The 17,812-nt window shown below is 43.3% G+C and overlaps 1 protein-coding gene across 9 annotated transcripts in view; it reads right to left on the bottom strand.

The window, feature by feature from the left end:
• The window catches only part of LOC119173519 (uncharacterized), a 264,826-nt gene that overhangs the window by 200,179 nt on the left and 46,835 nt on the right, over nt 1–17,812 (bottom strand). For all 9 annotated transcript variants that reach the window (XM_075896500.1, XM_075896503.1, XM_075896507.1 and 6 more), the window contains exons 3-4: nt 15,159–15,320; nt 1,099–1,172 (exon numbers count right to left, since the gene is read on the bottom strand). In XM_075896500.1, coding sequence (XP_075752615.1) covers nt 1,099–1,172; nt 15,159–15,320 — 236 coding nt within the window. The remainder of the gene's footprint in view (nt 1–1,098; nt 1,173–15,158; nt 15,321–17,812) is intronic.

Here is a 17,812-nt window from a genome sequence, read left to right as displayed (position 1 = left end):
CACCACGCTAAAACCTCTAAAAGCACAATTTCACACTGCTCAACAGGAATTGTCCATGGAGTGAAGATGGTGCAAACAGTTCACGTGAATAAGAAGCAATGAAAAAAAGGAAGTCAAGTTCTTTCTCAGTACTGGGCACAGGAGGGAACTTGATAAAGGCTGCAGCAATCACAGGATTGCTGGACCAGCACTGACGGCCAGCATGGGACTCGGAAGATGAGAAACTTGGTAACCTAATTCTATCCTGGACAATCCTGTGGGTCAGCGGCCTCGCACGAAAGAGTTCCAGGTATAGTGTCACACTTTAATACACAGAGGAGGAGGCGGTCTTCATTTCCAATGTCTTCAGGATGAGTGCCTCAGGAGAACTTCATAATCACAAGTGTCCAATGCTGTCCCCAGCAGGTGTGTCATGCACATGAACAGTTTGGCTAAGAGTGCATAGGTACCACTTTTTAACACAGTGGAAACAGTTCTGTCTAAGGAAAAGCTGGTAAACAAAATGTGGAATGCAGGAATGTAAAAATAATAACCCCACTATGTAACAAACACAGCTCTACAATCAACCGCCTTAGCTGCTACCACCAGCAAACTCAAATCCCTCCATGCTACTAAGTTCCTTTTCATCTGATATAATAGAGTATACCAAAAGTGCAGTTATATCTTCTAAATGTCTTAGAACACAAGCCATCGTAAAGCAGCAGAGCTTCTTCTTATAATAAGTAAATGAGTGTATGCAAGTCAGGATATAGTACCTGGCTGTTTTAACACAACTGACATTAAATCAGGTCAAGCAAAAATCACAGTCGCATACTAGTGATTCCGCCCCTAACCTCCTCAAAAGAACACGGCAACCACTACGAGACAGAAGTCAATGAGCAAGCTCAATTTTCTAATGAGCAGCTTGTGTGCATGGATTTGGATTAACACTACAAGTGGGTTGGGCAATCTGATTTTCAATGTGCACACACACTCTGTAACAGATGACACTGCGATCACCCGAGAGGCTGCCAACACATGATGCTCTCAACGGGTGACAACTGCAGCCGGCCCGAGAAAACCCGCCCCAACCCGAGACACGTGAGTGGCAAGCTTTACCTTCCCCTCATCCGTGGTGGGCTGACTTCCGGTAGCAGGCGGCTGGAGCAACTGGAGGAAGCTTTCCGTCTTTGCTGTTGGAAACAAAAGCAGGAGATCCATCAGCACCTGGCAGTGGTCCGACATGGCGGCCGAAAGGGCTTGCTCCCCTCCCAATCTAGGAAAGGCACCCACGAGAGGCCATGAAGCTTATTTCCAGGAGAAGGCCCCTTTCGGATGCAGAGACGCGGCGCTTCTCTCCTTCGGCCTCTTCCTCGTCGCCGCCTTGACGGCGTTCCGGCAGATGTCGGCCGCACAACACTTGGCTCCGGGGAAGTTTTTACAAACCTCACCTGAAGCCAACGGTCTTGTCGCGCGCTAATGCAAGTTAAACTCCTTCCCGATGCGTCTTGCCTCCCCGAGGTCAATGATGCTGTTTTTCCATTCTTGTTGCCAAACAATGCTGCAGTAGCCGTGGCCAACTCGAACAGCATGCAGTGACCACCGGAAAGCATCCAGCTATGCGGGAGCCCCTGCTATGCAAGATGAAAGCATCTGGCCCTCTAGCCAGTAAGGATGATGTGATGATTGCTCAAGTTGCATTTTATTTCGTTTACTCAGGGAGACAAAATGTGAATCAATGCTTGCTCACCCTTTTGCATGGTAGGTACATGAATAACATCATCTTGCAGCCTTCTGCAAGACAATCAAAAGTCGCGAGACAATAAAGAAAACACTGGGAAGAACAACAAAGGGAGGGAGCCACATGACGGCAGGATTGCTTTCAGGACATCAGCATTGTCCCCTGGCACTGATAAGTATTGCAGCCATTCATGTGAAACAGCTTGCTTACAATGCACAGTGCGATAAATAGAGAACACGTGGGTTATTGCTGAATGATGATGACAAAGTTGGCTCCCTACAACAGCGACGGAGAAAAAAAATATAACAGAACTCATTATAGAAGCTTTTAAACAGGATGATACATAGAGCATCTACAAAAAAAGACCTTTAATCTGATAATATGGAAATTTTCATTGACTGCTTTGAAGGTTGGAAACCAGCTGCAAAGAAAAACGGATGGCCTCGCCGCAATGGTCTAGTGGCTAAGGTACTCGGCTGCTGACCCGCAGGTCACGGGATCAAACCACTGCTGCAGCGGCTGTATTTTCGATGAAAGCAAAAATGCTGTAGGCCCGTGTGCTCAAATTTGAATGCACGCTAAAAAAACCCCAGGTGGTCAAAATTTCTGGAGCCCTCTACTATGGCGTCTCTCATAATCATACAGTGGTTTTGGGATGTTAAACCCCACATATCAATCAATCAAGCATATTATCAGACTGCCATGAAAAAAGCAGAAAACAACAAAAAATAAAATAGCAGGGATGGCTTCAACTTGCGACTGAACGACACATCCCTAGTAACTGCCCACTTCCAGAACACAAGCAACCGCGAACTATGACGATCAACAAAGAACCTCTGCTGCATCGCCACCTATAGCATAAACAGAAGAGCATACACAAGGCAAGTGTTGCAAACACTGCCCCATACAAATGCACAGCCATCAAGACATCCATCATTGAAGCAGCAGGAATGTTAGTGACGCGAGGCACCTTATCGAGAAAGATCAGCCACTGCTCAATAGAAAGCCTCTAAAATGCATGATTAACCAGCCCAAAGAAATATGGCTCATGCGGGCAAGCTTAACTATAAGCAATAGATGGTCTTGCTAAGGCATTTATTTTAAATTCCTCAACAAAATGGTAAAGAACAGCATTTAAGTCTCAATAATTAGCCCCAAATAAATCAATTATTATACACAGTCTCCTCTCATCAAAAGTGGACATAAACCCACAGCAGGAAGCTACTTAATTCAGACTCATCTGCTCGCATATTGGTAACCGTATTTATTCGCATATTTTGCTATGTTTATTTTGCGATTTTGGGACCCCGAGAAGAGGGTGAGCAAATTATGTGGGGATTTCGCGAGGGTGTACGAAATATTTTGTCACAGTCCTAACGCATGCAATATATATGTCTATAGAAATTGGAGAAGAAACGAAATGTACTTATTAATTTGGAAGATTTAGCACGTTTAACCAGTCAGATCCGGTCACGCCCAATCTAGTGGGAATCATTGACCGCAAAGCCCAGTTGGGAGTCTTCCCCGCGGCCGCTGCCACTGCCCTCCTAAAGCACATTGTCTTCGGCTTTGTCGAGTACGTTCGATTGCCCTATTTTTTTTTAAGCTCTTCGCAACAATGGTGTGAAAAATTAGGTCCCACAACATGGCGGTATTGGGTGACTTAAGCGTTGGCACATAATTGAAGACGCCTTCTTCAGTGGCAGGAAATATGCATTAGAAAGCGCACACTCCTCTGCTTTCTCACGTACCGATCTCGCCGATCATCACACATCGAAGTACATCACCTTGAAGTGCTTCGCAGTAGCATGGTTCCCATTTTTTTCTGCAAAATTTACAACAGCGAGCTTCTATTTCGCCGTGTATATAATTATCAGAGGTTGGATTTATAGTCACTAAAAACCGGGCTATAGGCGCGAAAAATAGGCGGGCAAAACATTGTTTTAGGCTCCCGAAATCGTAAATATAGGCACAATAAACTTTGACAAAATTCAAATTTTCGGAAACATATGTGTGGGTTCTGTGTCTATGACAGGAAAGCAAACAGAAATGCTTTAAATCTTGATAGTACAAATGCGCTAATGGTTTAGCATAGCCATGCATTTTTTTTTTTTCGCAGGCTTTGCAGAATACAGTCTTTCCATTTCTAGTCCAGAATGATGAGTGAAGTGTCCACCTCTGAATGAACTTGCTCCTGGGTTTCTTCCTTTTCGATATGACTGAAACGAACTACACAAGTGCTTTTCATTGGGCTTTCAAAGCTTTTCATTGGGCATGCAATATTTCCACTAAGTGAAATTTCTTATGTGACCTAGTGAAGTGCCATTTAGAATTTAGGAAGTAAATGACAAATAAAACAAAAATACATGAATATAGTTTTTTAATCTACACTTTACTTTCCCCTGGTGGCACTCCACAGTTTCGCATTCGTTCTCCATCTTCCTGCCGCTACACAAAAGGACCTCCTGCTCCCTACGCAAGAGAACAGATGCATGAAAGATGCCGAGCAGATGACGCGAGGCAGATGAATTCTTGTGTAGAGACTAATCGACCTTCCTATAGGCTAAGAGGCCTTGTAGGCTTGACAGTGCTGAAAGTAACTTATGAGATGGAGTATAGTATGCACCTCATATTGTTCCAAAAGCTCAACTTTGCAGAGTAACATCACTCTAGCAGCACTTGAAAGCAAAATTTGAGGTTAAATAGCATTTATATAGGCACCGATTTAGAAAACAGAGATTTATAGGCACTTATAGGAATTTAGTAACCAACGTCCATAATAGGCATTTATAGGCACTATAAAAACCTACAAAAGCTCTTCTTACACTCTAATTCATGCTGATCTGTCAAAATGGCATGATAGGAACGCAAGAACCAAATAGGCATTTGCGTATAATCCAGTCTGTAGCACATCGCAAAAGAACCATAAAAACGCATCGACCGAATGACGAAACCTAAATTTCCGAAATCGACCAAGCGTGCGTTGCAGCGCGAACGCAGTGAACGAGGGGAATGGTTGGTGGCCTTAGAGCTCGCACGCCTCCGATGCAGAAAGTTGTCCGTGCCGTGACGCGAGCGTGCATTCTCGAGGCGATAGAGATGGGGAGATAGAGAGAGGGAAACACTCGAGCATTTCCGTCGACCAGTCAGCAGCTAGGTTTGAGTGTTCGTGCATGGTATTCTAGGGACCCTAGTTCGGTAGAAGTCCTCGGAAGAATGGACTCTGTACTCGCAGCAAATTTGACTGCGCTTGTCTGTTCAGCAAGGCGCGCGCCCTTCCGAAGCATTGGAAAGTCTCTTTGTACGCGCGCCGGCGATCTGGCTCGGCTGGGTCGGAGAGCGCAAAATACGTGAACATTTTTTCTAGTAAAGCTGGGAAAATACTAGAGGTGCACATATTATGCTAGGGTGCAAATTATGCGAGTAAATATAGTATTTGCTATGCAAGGCACATGAAATCCAGTGGCTCTAGCTGCTGTCCGCACAACACAGCCACTAGTGATGGCACCGACATCCTTAGTAGCATGTATTGATCACAAGGCCTCGTACTAAGGCTGCGATGGAGGCGGAAATGTTGTAGGCCCGTGTACTCAGATTTGGGTGCACGTTAAAGAACCCCAGGTGGTCGAAATTTCCGGAGCCCTCCACTACGGCGTCTCTCATAATCATATGGTGGTTTTGGGACGTTAAACCCCACATATCAATCATCAATCAATCGTACTAAGGCTGCCATAGATGAGGGGTGCCATCAGCCCTTCCAAAGTCATTTTCACCTCATGGCGCCCATGTGGTGTAGTTAGCTGAAATGCTCCCAAGTGAGAAATGGCGCCGTGCTGGATGGATGGATGTATCCAGCTGTGCCCTTAAGATCGGGCGCGGGCAGCAGCCATAAAGTTAGTATGATCTCTTTGTGTTGAAAGATCGAATTTCACTCGTGCCTTGATTGTAGCCACCAATCAGCCTCCTCCTGGGTTACATCTACCCGTGCATAAAATGCATTTTGTTTTCACTCTCCATAAACCTTAACGCTTTGAAATATTTCATGCCATTATCTCAAACTGTAGGGTGAAGTTCTTAACAGAACATTATCAAATATTCAGTCGATTGATTGATTGATATGTGGGGTTTAACGTCCCAAAACAAAATGCATTTTGTTTTCACTCTCCATAAACCTTAATGCTTTGAAAAATTTCATGCCATTATCTTAAACTGTAGGGTGAAGTTCTTAACAGAACATTATCAAATATTCAGTCGATTGATTGATTGATATGTGGGGTTTAACGTCCCAAAACCACCATTAGATTATGAGAGACGCCGTAGTGGAGGGCTCCGGAAATTTCGACCACCTGGGGTTCTTTAACATGCACCCAAATCTGAGCACACGGGCCTACAACATTTCCGCCTCCATCGGAAATGCAGCCGCCGCAGCCGGGATATCAAATATTCAGTCGTTTCCTCCTCCTCTCCAACGCACTACATAACCTGCCTATGGCTTCATATTTGGCTCAGTACGTTTTGGTCCGCATTACTCCCGTTCAGGCCTCGAACAGCAAAAAACTACCCCGAGAATTATCGTAGATCTTTTCTTTTGCAATTTTCAGCTTAAAAGTTCGGTAGATCTCCAGTGCTGATTTCGTAAGCACATTAATCTTCAACTGTCCTTCTCTGTTTCCTTCACCCTCTTCTTAACCGATGTTTTCTTTAGGCTTGGTGTTCTCCTGTTGTCTAAATATTTGCTTGACAATTTTCGAGTTTGCTTCCTCCATTTAGTATCAACATTCTTCATGTACAAGTAGAAGAAAACTTTCTTAGCCTTCAACACTGCTCTCCCATATTTCTGGAGTGCAGCTGGATGGATGGATGGATTGGATGAATTGATGTGGCTGCACCCTTTAGATCGGCCGGCGGCTTAACGCCACCTAGCCATAATACTTAGTGAACCAACAACTAGATTTATCTTTTTTTCTCTTAAAGTAGTGAAGTATAGGACTGGTACTTTGCAGTGAATGGTTTAATTTTCACTCGTGCCTTGACTTTAGCCACCAATCAGATAACCTCCTTCTAGTTAATTCTACTCACTTAAAGTCGATTTTGCCCTCCCTGTCCCTAAACCCCAGTGCTTTGAAAAACTCTGCACCATCATCCTGAACTTTAAAGTGAAGCCCTTTACAGAATATTATCAAGTGTTCGGCAGTTTCCTCCTCCTCGCCGCGTGCACTGCATATCGTGTCTACCCCTTCGTATTTGGCCCGATTTGTCTTGGTTCGCGATACTCCTTGGCCTCAAACAGTAGAGAGCTACCCAGAGTATTATCATAGATTCTTTCCTTGGCGATTTCCTGCTTAAAAGTTCAATAGATCTCTCGTGGGTATTTCTTAATTGTGCCAATTCTCCACGTCAACGTCATTCTCCGTTTCCTTCACCTTCTTAACCGATAGTTCTTTTTGGTTTGGCTCCCTGCTGTTTTCTAAGTATTTACCTGTCAATTTTCTGGTTCGCTTACTCCATTGTATCGACATTTTTCATGTACAAGTAGCTGAAAATCTTCCCAGCCCAACGCTCCTCCCCCATTTCTCTCAATCACTTCTCAAATTTTATCTTGCTGCCAGCTTCCCTGCCCTCAATTGATGTCCATCCCATATCACCTTGTACTCCCTGATTTGGTGTATTTCCCTGAGCTCCTAAAGCAAGCCTACCTATTCCGCATTGCTTAATTTCTAATCTTGCTTGAACTTCTGATCTCATTCACAAGACCGCATTGCCGAACGTCAGACCAGGAACCATGACCCCTTTCCAAATTCCTCTCACAACATCATACTTATTGTGATTCCCCAGTGCCCAATTTTTTATCACTGCTGCATTCCTGTTACCTATAGTCATTACGTATATTTCATGTTCCCTTAGGTACTCGGTCGCATTGCTTATCCATACGCCCAGATATTTGTATTTATCTGTTATCTCTAGCGTGACCTCCTGTATCCCAAGCTCACTACCTTCATTATCATTAGATATCATGACTGCTGATTTTTTCCTTACTCAATCTGAAATCTAACATATCTCCCTCATTAGGCAGATGTCCATCAATCTTTGCAAATCTTCCTTGTTGTCTGCCATTAGCACTATATCATCTGCGTACATCAATGCTGGTAGCGCCTCTTCAATGAGTTTTCCTTGCTTGGCAAAAGAGGGAACATATGAGCTCCAGAGGCAAAGCGGCGCCCCCTGGCAGAAGCATGGTTACGTGGGCACCTGAGGATGAGCCCTCTCTCAATATTTTGGAACATGGCATGCATAGTTGGCAGCGGTTCCTCGCAGGAGGTCCCTGAGTGCGACTCCATGACGCTTATGGCGAGTGGAATGACGGTGATGGCACATTTGCGGTAGGGTACATGCGTTATGTCATTCTTAGCATGGGCTGACTTTTGGCCTTCCTATTTTTCCTATTACGACACATTGGGAGTGATTTAGTGCAGGTTTCCTCAATATGGAACAAGACTAAGGAGGTGTCCCCTTTGTCTTCTCAAAAAACTTCAGTTCTGTTGTTCTGTGTGCGTTACGTGGTCGGTGACAATATGAGCAAGATACTTGGCAGGTTCAGCTATTTATAGGATTCAGTTAGCAAGCTCGCTGTTATGTAAAAGATGTTTGTGTTTATTGCCCAATGGTGTGTCCATTGTCCTGAGGGTGGCTCTCTCAAGACCCCAAGACAGCTGCCCAACATGGAGTTCTTCGAATATAGGACGTGAGCTTTTACAGATCGAAGCTACCTTTCTTCGAGCCTGATTAGAGTCGGACGTAAGGGGGCTTTGGATCACTAGCATCGGTTTCTTCAATTTTTCCGTGGAGCATTTGAACTAGTTGGCATACCCAGAGCTTTTTGTCAACAGGTGCTCTTTTTTTATCTAGAACTTCATTGAGTTGTCAGTACAAGAGCCACGTTGTCCACATTCTGGGAGAGTGGGGCCCAGTGTTTTTAGATTGTATGCAAGCCCCAAGCAAGAGCTCTGTAGCTCTGTAGGTGCACAAGTTTTTCAGTCAATAGCTTCTATTTTTGCTCAAGGAGATGGGAAGTAAGGAACTAAGAATGTCACTGGTCGTGCAGTTCTACACCATGAGGGAACAGAAGGCCCCGTTTGCTTAATAAGCAGCTCCATGCAGCGAGCAGAGTAGCGCTACCCCACAGGGCTAATGTTTCTTTGTGGCTTTCTTTTTGGTGTAAATACTGGCAGGATGCCAGTTGTTGTCAACCAACTTGTTAGGCCTAAGGCTGAGCGGAGCAGCCTCCCGCTAGTTGGACATGATGAGCTCGATCGTGATGCTGAGGTGTCAAGGTCCCCAAACTGCCTGTGGTGAGGCACTGCATGAAGTGGCACAAAAGAGTGAGAACAGTCGTGATGCCTAACCGAAGCCGTCTGCACAGTCCACAACACCATCGTCAGAATGTGCCTATTCTTGCTCCCCACATGTCATACCGTGTGGCTCTCCAGTGCAGGCCCTTCAGAAAGGAGTGGTCGCCATCGACTATTGTGTTCTTGACTGAGGCTTTGGTGGTTCCGATAGACTGTGCAGTTTCTTTTTCACAGCGAAAGCTGTAATGAGATTACAACGGACGATTCCGGGGTTGTGGTTGCCACCACTGCTGCTGGCATCCATAGGTGTCATCATGCACAATGAGATAGATATATCCGAGAACAAGTGGCATGGCTCTTCGTGTGACAGTTGTTGATTCTACAACAGAGCCACATCAATGCTTTTACCTCTTTCACAAAAAGACCCAACAAGGGCACCATATCCGACAAGGATGCATGTTAGCAGATGCAATAGCAATACAGCATCATAGAAAAGTAAAATAACCACGTGTCACACAATTTGAACTGCACGAAGAGTAAGCTTCCCATCCATAGCAAAGGGCACAAAGTTAATTCATGGTTCTCCACCACAGCATCAACAAAGTGTACATAATGCATTACAGGTATGCAGCACGTAGCATGCTTCACCCCAGAATGATGGCACAGTGGGTAACCTTAAATTATGATGATTTATGCTGTAGCTTCTGACTCTAGTAGTAGTCACCCACAAGAGTTCACAACGGACTCTAGGTGCGCTTCTCCTCCAGCTTTGTCTGAGCCTGTGCTGTGCGTACCACGAAGGCCGGACGTTTTTCCTTGTGCACGTGAATGCGTTGACGGCGACAGTGGTCTGGTCTGGAGCAGCTGCGACAAACCACAGCTGCATTTCCGCCACATGATGAACAGAATCAAATCGCATAGTAGCCATCCATAATTGTGCACCAGTGAGCCAGCTTCATTTGGCAGCAAACACAAGTTTTCTCTCGATTCGACATGCGTAGGTCTCACGCCCCTCCATAGGTGCATGAATCACAGGTGCACGTAGTTTCCATTCAACACAGTGTGAAGCTGTGAACATGCCTTCAGCACCGCATGGACGCGCATTTAACAAGGCGTGGCACTTGGCCGGTTCTTCCATGAAATGCCCACTGATTGTCACAAAGCTTCTGCAAGGCAGGTTAGTTGGGCAGAGTGCCTCAACCTTGGTCTGTATCCTGGTTTTAAAAACTCACCTGCTACATCAAAACATATGAACGACCTGCTGCCGACATACTACTGGAGAAAATATCTTCACTTGCCCATGGTGGAGTTAGTGGCAGTAGTAGGCACAAAGAATCTCAAACGAATTAAAACACTATTGCATGACGGTCACAATGTGAACGTATGACAAGAAATGCAGCTTTCACACTCCCTTTGTGGAAAACAAAAATTGAATTGGCGTCCTCGTGCACAAAACAGTCACATATTACTGTATAACAGACATTTGTTTGTTTTATTGATAGTACTAAAAAATTTGACAATAGGTTCATTACGCAGTTTTCACTGCCCCACAAAATCGAAAATAGGTTCCGCTTTACTGACTACAGTCCAAGAGTCAGCAAAAGTACGACGAAAATCAAAAACTTCGAGCTTGGAATGCAATCATGTCGGGGGGGTAGCCAACAAATTTTTTTTCCCAGAAAAGATGGGGTTGAAGCAGCCTTTATGCATGTCCGTCCATGTGTAACTTGCCAATGCCACTTGTAAAGACGATCACTCTGCTGCTTACACTTCTCCGATAAATGTGGCCGCAATGAACTTCAGAAGCTGAAACACAAACATATTACAGGAAAAGTTTGTTAATCCGACACTCGATGACTCATAAGATCGGACAATTTAGATGTGTTCTTCGGGTCCCGGCCAGCATATGCATTGTCTAATGAAGTCAAATTTTCGTTGACTAAGTAATATTTGGCTGCAATCTGGTTGATTCCAATAATCCGTGGAGCATACCGAGCGCAAAGCGCCACAAATGGGCAACGCAAATAAACAAAAATGGCATTCGCAGGTAGCCGAAATGGTCGAGGGCTTTGAGAAAGATTTGGTCACCATTCACAATCTTGTTGACGGTATGTAATAGGGTGCAGGTTTGAAGCACGTTTCGGCTTAACACGCAGGGTCTGGAGCAGGCAGCCTGCGTGCACACTATGGACTGAACGAAGTTGCAAATGACAAAAATTGTAGCTTTTGCGCTGCTCTTATGTAACATATAGACTGAATTTATGTATTCTTCACAAAAACGAAAGTGCATAGATAAAACAGGCATTTGTTCGTTGTTTTCTTGATACATTTGATAGTTCCGCATTTGGCTCAATCGGAAAATTTTGCCGGTCCCGTGAAATCATAACAAGCAACATTTTACTGTATTATGCCTTCAGCCAAATGAATACTGTTCGAATTTGTTGTAAACAACACCCTTTCCTTTTTTTAGAGAAACACCCACTGAAGTAGTTGATTTATGTGTTTTAGAAAGGTTGCAATAAATAAAAGACACATTCAAGGGTTCCTATAGGCTATGAAGTTAAAACCAATTCTAGTGATCATATTAGCAAAAAAAAAAAACTGCCCGTTCATGCAAAGTTGCATCACACTATCTCCATTGATTGATTGATTGATATGTGGGGTTTAACGTCCCAAAACCACTATATGATTATGAGAGACGCCGTAGTGGAGGGCTCCGGAAATTTAGACCACCTGGGGTTCTTTAACGTGCACCCAAATCTGAGCACACGGGCCTACAACATTTCCGCCTCCATCGGAAATGCAGCCGCCGCAGCCGGGATTCGAACCCGCGCCCTGCGGGTCAGCAGCCGAGTACCTTAGCCACTAGACCACCGCGGCGGGGCCACACTATCTCCATAAACAGCCCCCACAGTTTTTATTTATTTATTGCAATGTGCCCCCTCGTACCAATGGACTGATCTTGTCTAAGTGACCACAACCTCTGGTCATGATTGAATCACATCCATAAGTGGCCTTAAAGCCAGAAAAACTGGATCACAGAAGAGAAAAAACTACCAATGTTGTTTGCCACTTTAAAAAGGCAGACTGTGTTGGTCTCGGTCTCTCTCTCTCTCTCTCTCTCTTTTTTTCTTTTTTTTTTTTCAGATTATCAACATAGGGGCATGTCTGTTTTATTTTCATACTCGGCAAATGATACTATAGATGCATTTTTATTCTAAAACCGTACAAGTATAGGGCGCGACAGATTCGAGCAAATAAGGTTGGTGAAAATTCCCATTTAACGTGGGTTGGCAGTGAAGTGCAATCGGCCACCGCAGAATGTGGCCGCAGAGTAAAGGAAGCCTCAGTTTTACCACAAAGGGGGAGCAAGAAACAAGGTAGAACAAGCTGCAATATTACATGAGGCAAGACTATTATCTCGACAAGTGACTCGGCATAGCTGAATAAGACGATGTAAGCAAACACAGACGCTGCAGCAAGCGAAGCAACCTTCACGCCACCTATGACATAACGCAAACTCTGCGAGGGGAACACAAAACAAAGATACGACCTGTCTGCTGATCTCAGTCAAAATACAGCGCATGGAACCGCGGCCAGTCAAAGTATGCAATTACCACCAGAGCACCCTCTGGCCAAGTCTCCTTTGCACGACCTCCGGGCAGCACAGGCTGCAGTCGTTGATGGCGGCCTCTTGGTTTGTTTTGGGCCACCATCGACGACTGTGCTCACATGTTTTGATATGCACACCGAACATATTATGCACAGGGAAGTATTATCGATTTGTGGATTTCATACCGAACACCCAGAGACTGCAAGAATGCATCCGAGGTGTCCATATACAGTAAAAAGAGAAAAAAGTTTGAAACGCTGTAACGTCAGCAAATTCTCCTGTTCCCAAAGAATCTTAACAGTTGCAAAACCTTTTATATGATTCAAGCATGACAGCTATGAAAAAATTTGGGCCCCGATGACAAATGCTTGCAAGGGAAAACTGAACAAAATGAAAACATGCCTTGGAAGATGTACTGTACCAAGATTTGAATTTTAATTTAGTGGAATCCCAAATGTGTACAGTAATACCAGAATCGACTGTTCAGAAAAAAAAATACTGTAGCTGCTTGCAGAAGCTGCTTACAAGCAAAAACAGATCATGCAATAAAGTTGCCAACAAAAATGCTCTCCCAACTGTATGTAGTAAAAACTAAACCCTTCACTGAACTTACTCCTTCAAAGCAGTCACATGAAATAGTGCAGCAAAGAAACAGAAAAGCATGTTTTTGAGATAGACCAACCAAAAACCTGCCAAACATTTGAAAATGCTGTGTACTAAAGATACCCTATATAATAGTCACTGACAGTGAGCCGAAAAAGCCAACAATGGCAAAAAAGTGCCAGCCCTAATGAAACATGGGTCATTAATTAAACGTGCAATATATTTTTAGCCCAAAGCAGAAAATCAAGGAATGAGAAAACACAGTACACATGGTAGGTGTTTTTTTTTCCATTTTCTACTTTGCGCTGAAAATAGGTTGCACGTCGCAAACCACTAACTCGAACAGCAAGAAGTTTCATCTAAGTTCATTAGGCATTGTCGAAATTGATGGTTAGCCTACAATATATACAAGGCGTGGCAGTAAAATGAAGTTTATACAAGTAGTCACTGGTAGCAGGAACTTCTGAGAATGATCCTAGTGTTAGAATGATCCTAGTGTTAGAAGTGCAGTGCTAGAAATTGTGGAAAACCAGAGCTTGTGCAAGACCTGCTATAGAGCTGTTTACAGAAATGCAAGCAATAATACAGTATCACTACTATGCTCTAAATAAAATGGCCCTGCAATACACGCCAGAAAACACCTGATGTGAGCTGGAGTGATGCAAGATCAAAGTGACAACCTGCTATCATCACCAACTACAGCAGACTCTATGTACAACCTATCAGTTTCTACATGAGGACATCTCGAAGGTTGCAGCATGCCAAGTGGGAGGGGCCTCTTTTTAGTCGACTGGTAACGTTTGGGAATTATCACTGAAGATAGCAGCCCTCTGTTTCCTAGTACGTTTGCATGGAGCGATTCGTTCTTTATGAGAGACACTGGTTACATGTGGCAAAAACATGAACACCTCTACATTACTAAAGAAATATAAGGCTGTGCGATGAATGAAAAGTTATCTTTAATCCTATCTAAATTGATGAGTGCCCTTGGTGGCCACAAATATCAAATATCCAAGTGCACGTAAGTATTGGAATGTTCCTCAAAGAGCTCAATCAGCATGCAGAGCTCATGAAGGGAAACAGTGTTGATTCTGTTTGGAATTATTGTAAGAGCTTCTTTTTTGGCTCATCAGCGCTTCTTATTGGACAGCCACGTGCTGTGCACTGCTCTGCTTCAATTTCATGCATGAGCGCTCCAGGTTTAACAAAAGTTTAATTAAGCCCTCATTTACAGCAGCACTCATGAGGGCTGCTATTTTCTAAACCAAAAAACAACTCAGATATGCGTGGTGCAAAACAAATTTGTGGCATTCCTGAATGAGTGGTAATAGCTGCAGCACAACAAAATTTTTATATGCAACCCCAAAAGCCAAGCTTTTCTTGGGCTGAAAAAGTGGAATGCCAGTAAAGCCTAGATATATAAGCTATAGCTTCACTCCAGTGACGAGGATAAGTCAAGCAAGTGTGTTAATAAGCTGGTGTTGTGGCATGCACAGGTCTTTTTTTTTTTTTATCAGAAATCCTTGAAATATAAAGGGAGTGTTTTGGCTACCCCAACCAAATTGCTATATTGGCCACGGTTTTGAAATTTATCTTGCAGTCATTCGTAAAATAAATACATATGAAAGCCACATGCAATTGCTTTATTTCATTGAAAATGAAAAGTTTATCTCCCACATTTATGAACTGAAGGGATTGTTTGATTCAATCTAAGTATTTACACATCCCTATAAAAAGAAAACCGCAACAATGCCCATAACTTATGCTCCTGTCAGTCACTAAAAACTGAGGCCAGATACATGATGCTTTCAAACACCACGGACTCGCTACGTGGCTGTCGTGAAACCAGGGGAGATCTGTGGAGGTGACTCACCTTTGGAGAAGTGCTGGAGCAGCAAGTGCTTGGTGTAGTCCAGATGCACATTGAGAGTGCGGCTGAGAAACATGTGCCTCTCGCTGCGCAAGTGTCCCAACAGGTGGTCCTCGCCAGGCATCGAAACGTGGCACACACGACAGTGAAACTTGCCAATCTCCTCTGCGTAACACAACAGCTGGCTACACTGAAACCCACCGCTTCAGTATAATACAGTCGATCCCGGATATACTGAATTATTGGCTACATCAAACAGTTGAAAAATACCCTCGAATTCCCCATGCAAAAGTATGGGACCGGTGCATGCATAACTCCCGCACAGCAGGACATCTGCTTTAACACTGCTTGAAAACGTCCATAGACAACGGTAATTTCACAGGGTCTGTATTTCTTGATTTCACGAAAGCCTTTGATACCATTAGTCATAATATTTTATTTAGCAAATTAGAGTCCTTGGGTATCACTGGCCCATCCTTGACCTTCATAAAAAACTACCTTCTTGATCGTGAACAATCAGTCTGCATTGGGGGCGTTAATTCTAATGTTAAAATAATTATTCAAGGGGTCCCACAGGGTTCTATTCTTGGACCCTTACTGTTTTGTATCTATATCAATGATTTGCCTGACTTCCTTGGAGATTCTAAAGTTATTCTTTACGCTGATGATACAGACCATTTCCATCTCGCATAAACCATTACCTACTCTGATCAATATGTTGAACAAAGAACTGACTAATGTCGTTGAATGGTGTCGTTTAAACAACTTAATTTTAAACCCGCTCAAAACTCAGTTCATGATTTTTAAAACATAACAAAAAATGCTACCTTTCATTCCACAAGTGGTCATTGACAATCATTTCATTCCTGCGTGTGTGTGTGTTTTCTGGGCGTAAAATTAGACCCTCATTTAAAGTTCACCAATCATATTCTTTACGTCAAACAAAAAACAGCATTTGGTATAAGATCACTCATCAAATCTCGTCCTTTTTTTTTCACTTGAAGCCTTATTGTCTTTATACTTTGCTTTCATACATAGTCACATCACCTATGGCATTACATCATGGGGAAATACATATAACATTCATATTTCGTCTGTACAGCACATTTAGAATCAGGCCATTCGCATTATTACCAACACTTCATCTTATTCTAATGCTACCCCACTCCTTCAGGCTAACTGTATTCTTACTGTGTCTGGCTTATTTAATTTTCACTTAATCATATTGCTATATAAACAACTTAACAAACAGCTTGTGTTTGATTTAATCGATGCTAGTTTACTCACTAACACCAATAGCACTAGATTCGCCCACAGTCACAACTTCCTTTTACCTAAATGTAACACCAATTATGGCAAAATGACGTCTGCCTTCGCGGTCATTAAATTGTATAATAACCTGCCCTATACACTAAAATCATCATCTTTTCATGCATTCAAACGTGATCTTAAAAACTTCATCTTGCATAACTATGTTGACAACGATGATTACTTAACGATTCTTATGTATCCGGGCATGAAATTGGAAAGTCTTTGCAAATTTAGGTTATTGCTTTATGGCGTGATTATGTTTTACTTGTATATCTTATTACTATTGTTCTTGTGTCACATTCTGACTGCCTTTTTTGTTTACTTGATGTTATTTTATGCAAGTTCACTGTTTACTTTTCACTTGTGTTGTGTATTTTACGTGCTGTCATAATAATTTTATTGTTATTGTTAACCGAGGGTCCCACTGCAGTCGCTTGACTTTGGGACCTTCGTCTGCATACTACATTCTACGAATTTTGTATTTTGAATGAATGAATAAACTGAACTGAACTGAACTGAACACTGCGCAACGCTGAGGCCCAGAAAATGCCTTTTTCTTAGCAAATATTCATCAATTTTCCATCACATTCTAACACGTTTTGATCCCGAAAGGCGGTGTCATTCCATCGCACTGATCTGGTTCGTTGCATGGCACTTGCCAGTGCGCCGATAGTTTGATGAGCGATTAGCAGGTCTCATCGCACGGGCATAGTGTTTTTAAGAGAAACCAACTGCCGAGGACACCAAAATGAGAATGCAAAGTGACTCAGTGATCTTGTTGCAATGTTTGCATTCCCTTGTTTGCTAGCACTCAATGGCATGAGAGTCTTAAAACCGTGACCTTTCAGAAATGCAACATTGTGACGTAGTTTTAGTGTTTTGGGGGGCTATGCTTTGTCTAGCTTTTTGCATCAAACCAGCAGAAAGCAGCGGCTGCCAGCTACAAAGCCACAAGTGCCATCGATATCGCCAACATGTCGATGGTGGGAACTCTGCGTTTTCTTTTGCACCTAGTGGACTCAGGTACTTCTCACCTCGTTCCTGATAAATCTTCATTGAGGAGATGAACAGAACGTTGACTCGCATGTAGCGATAAGTATTCATCACATCACATCACATCACTTTATTTCCTTAAAGACCCCTCAAGGGGGTTTTACATAAGAGGTGGGTATACAGTGTAGCCAGCTGACTTCACTCGGTAAGAAAGTTTGTTACTTTGTCTAAGAAGTTTGATGGATTAGTAATGGCTGCAATGGTGTGGTAAAGGCCATTCCAATCTGTTGCTGCTCGGGGGAAAAATGAAGAGGAAAATGTGAGGGTGCGAGCACGTGGGCGTGACACTTGCA

This window comes from Rhipicephalus microplus, chromosome 5 (assembly GCF_043290135.1).
Source record: "Rhipicephalus microplus isolate Deutch F79 chromosome 5, USDA_Rmic, whole genome shotgun sequence".
Lineage (NCBI taxonomy): Eukaryota > Metazoa > Arthropoda > Arachnida > Ixodida > Ixodidae > Rhipicephalus > Rhipicephalus microplus.
The sequence above is the reverse complement of the archived record's forward strand: the minus strand, read 5'-3'. Positions and strand labels throughout refer to the sequence as shown.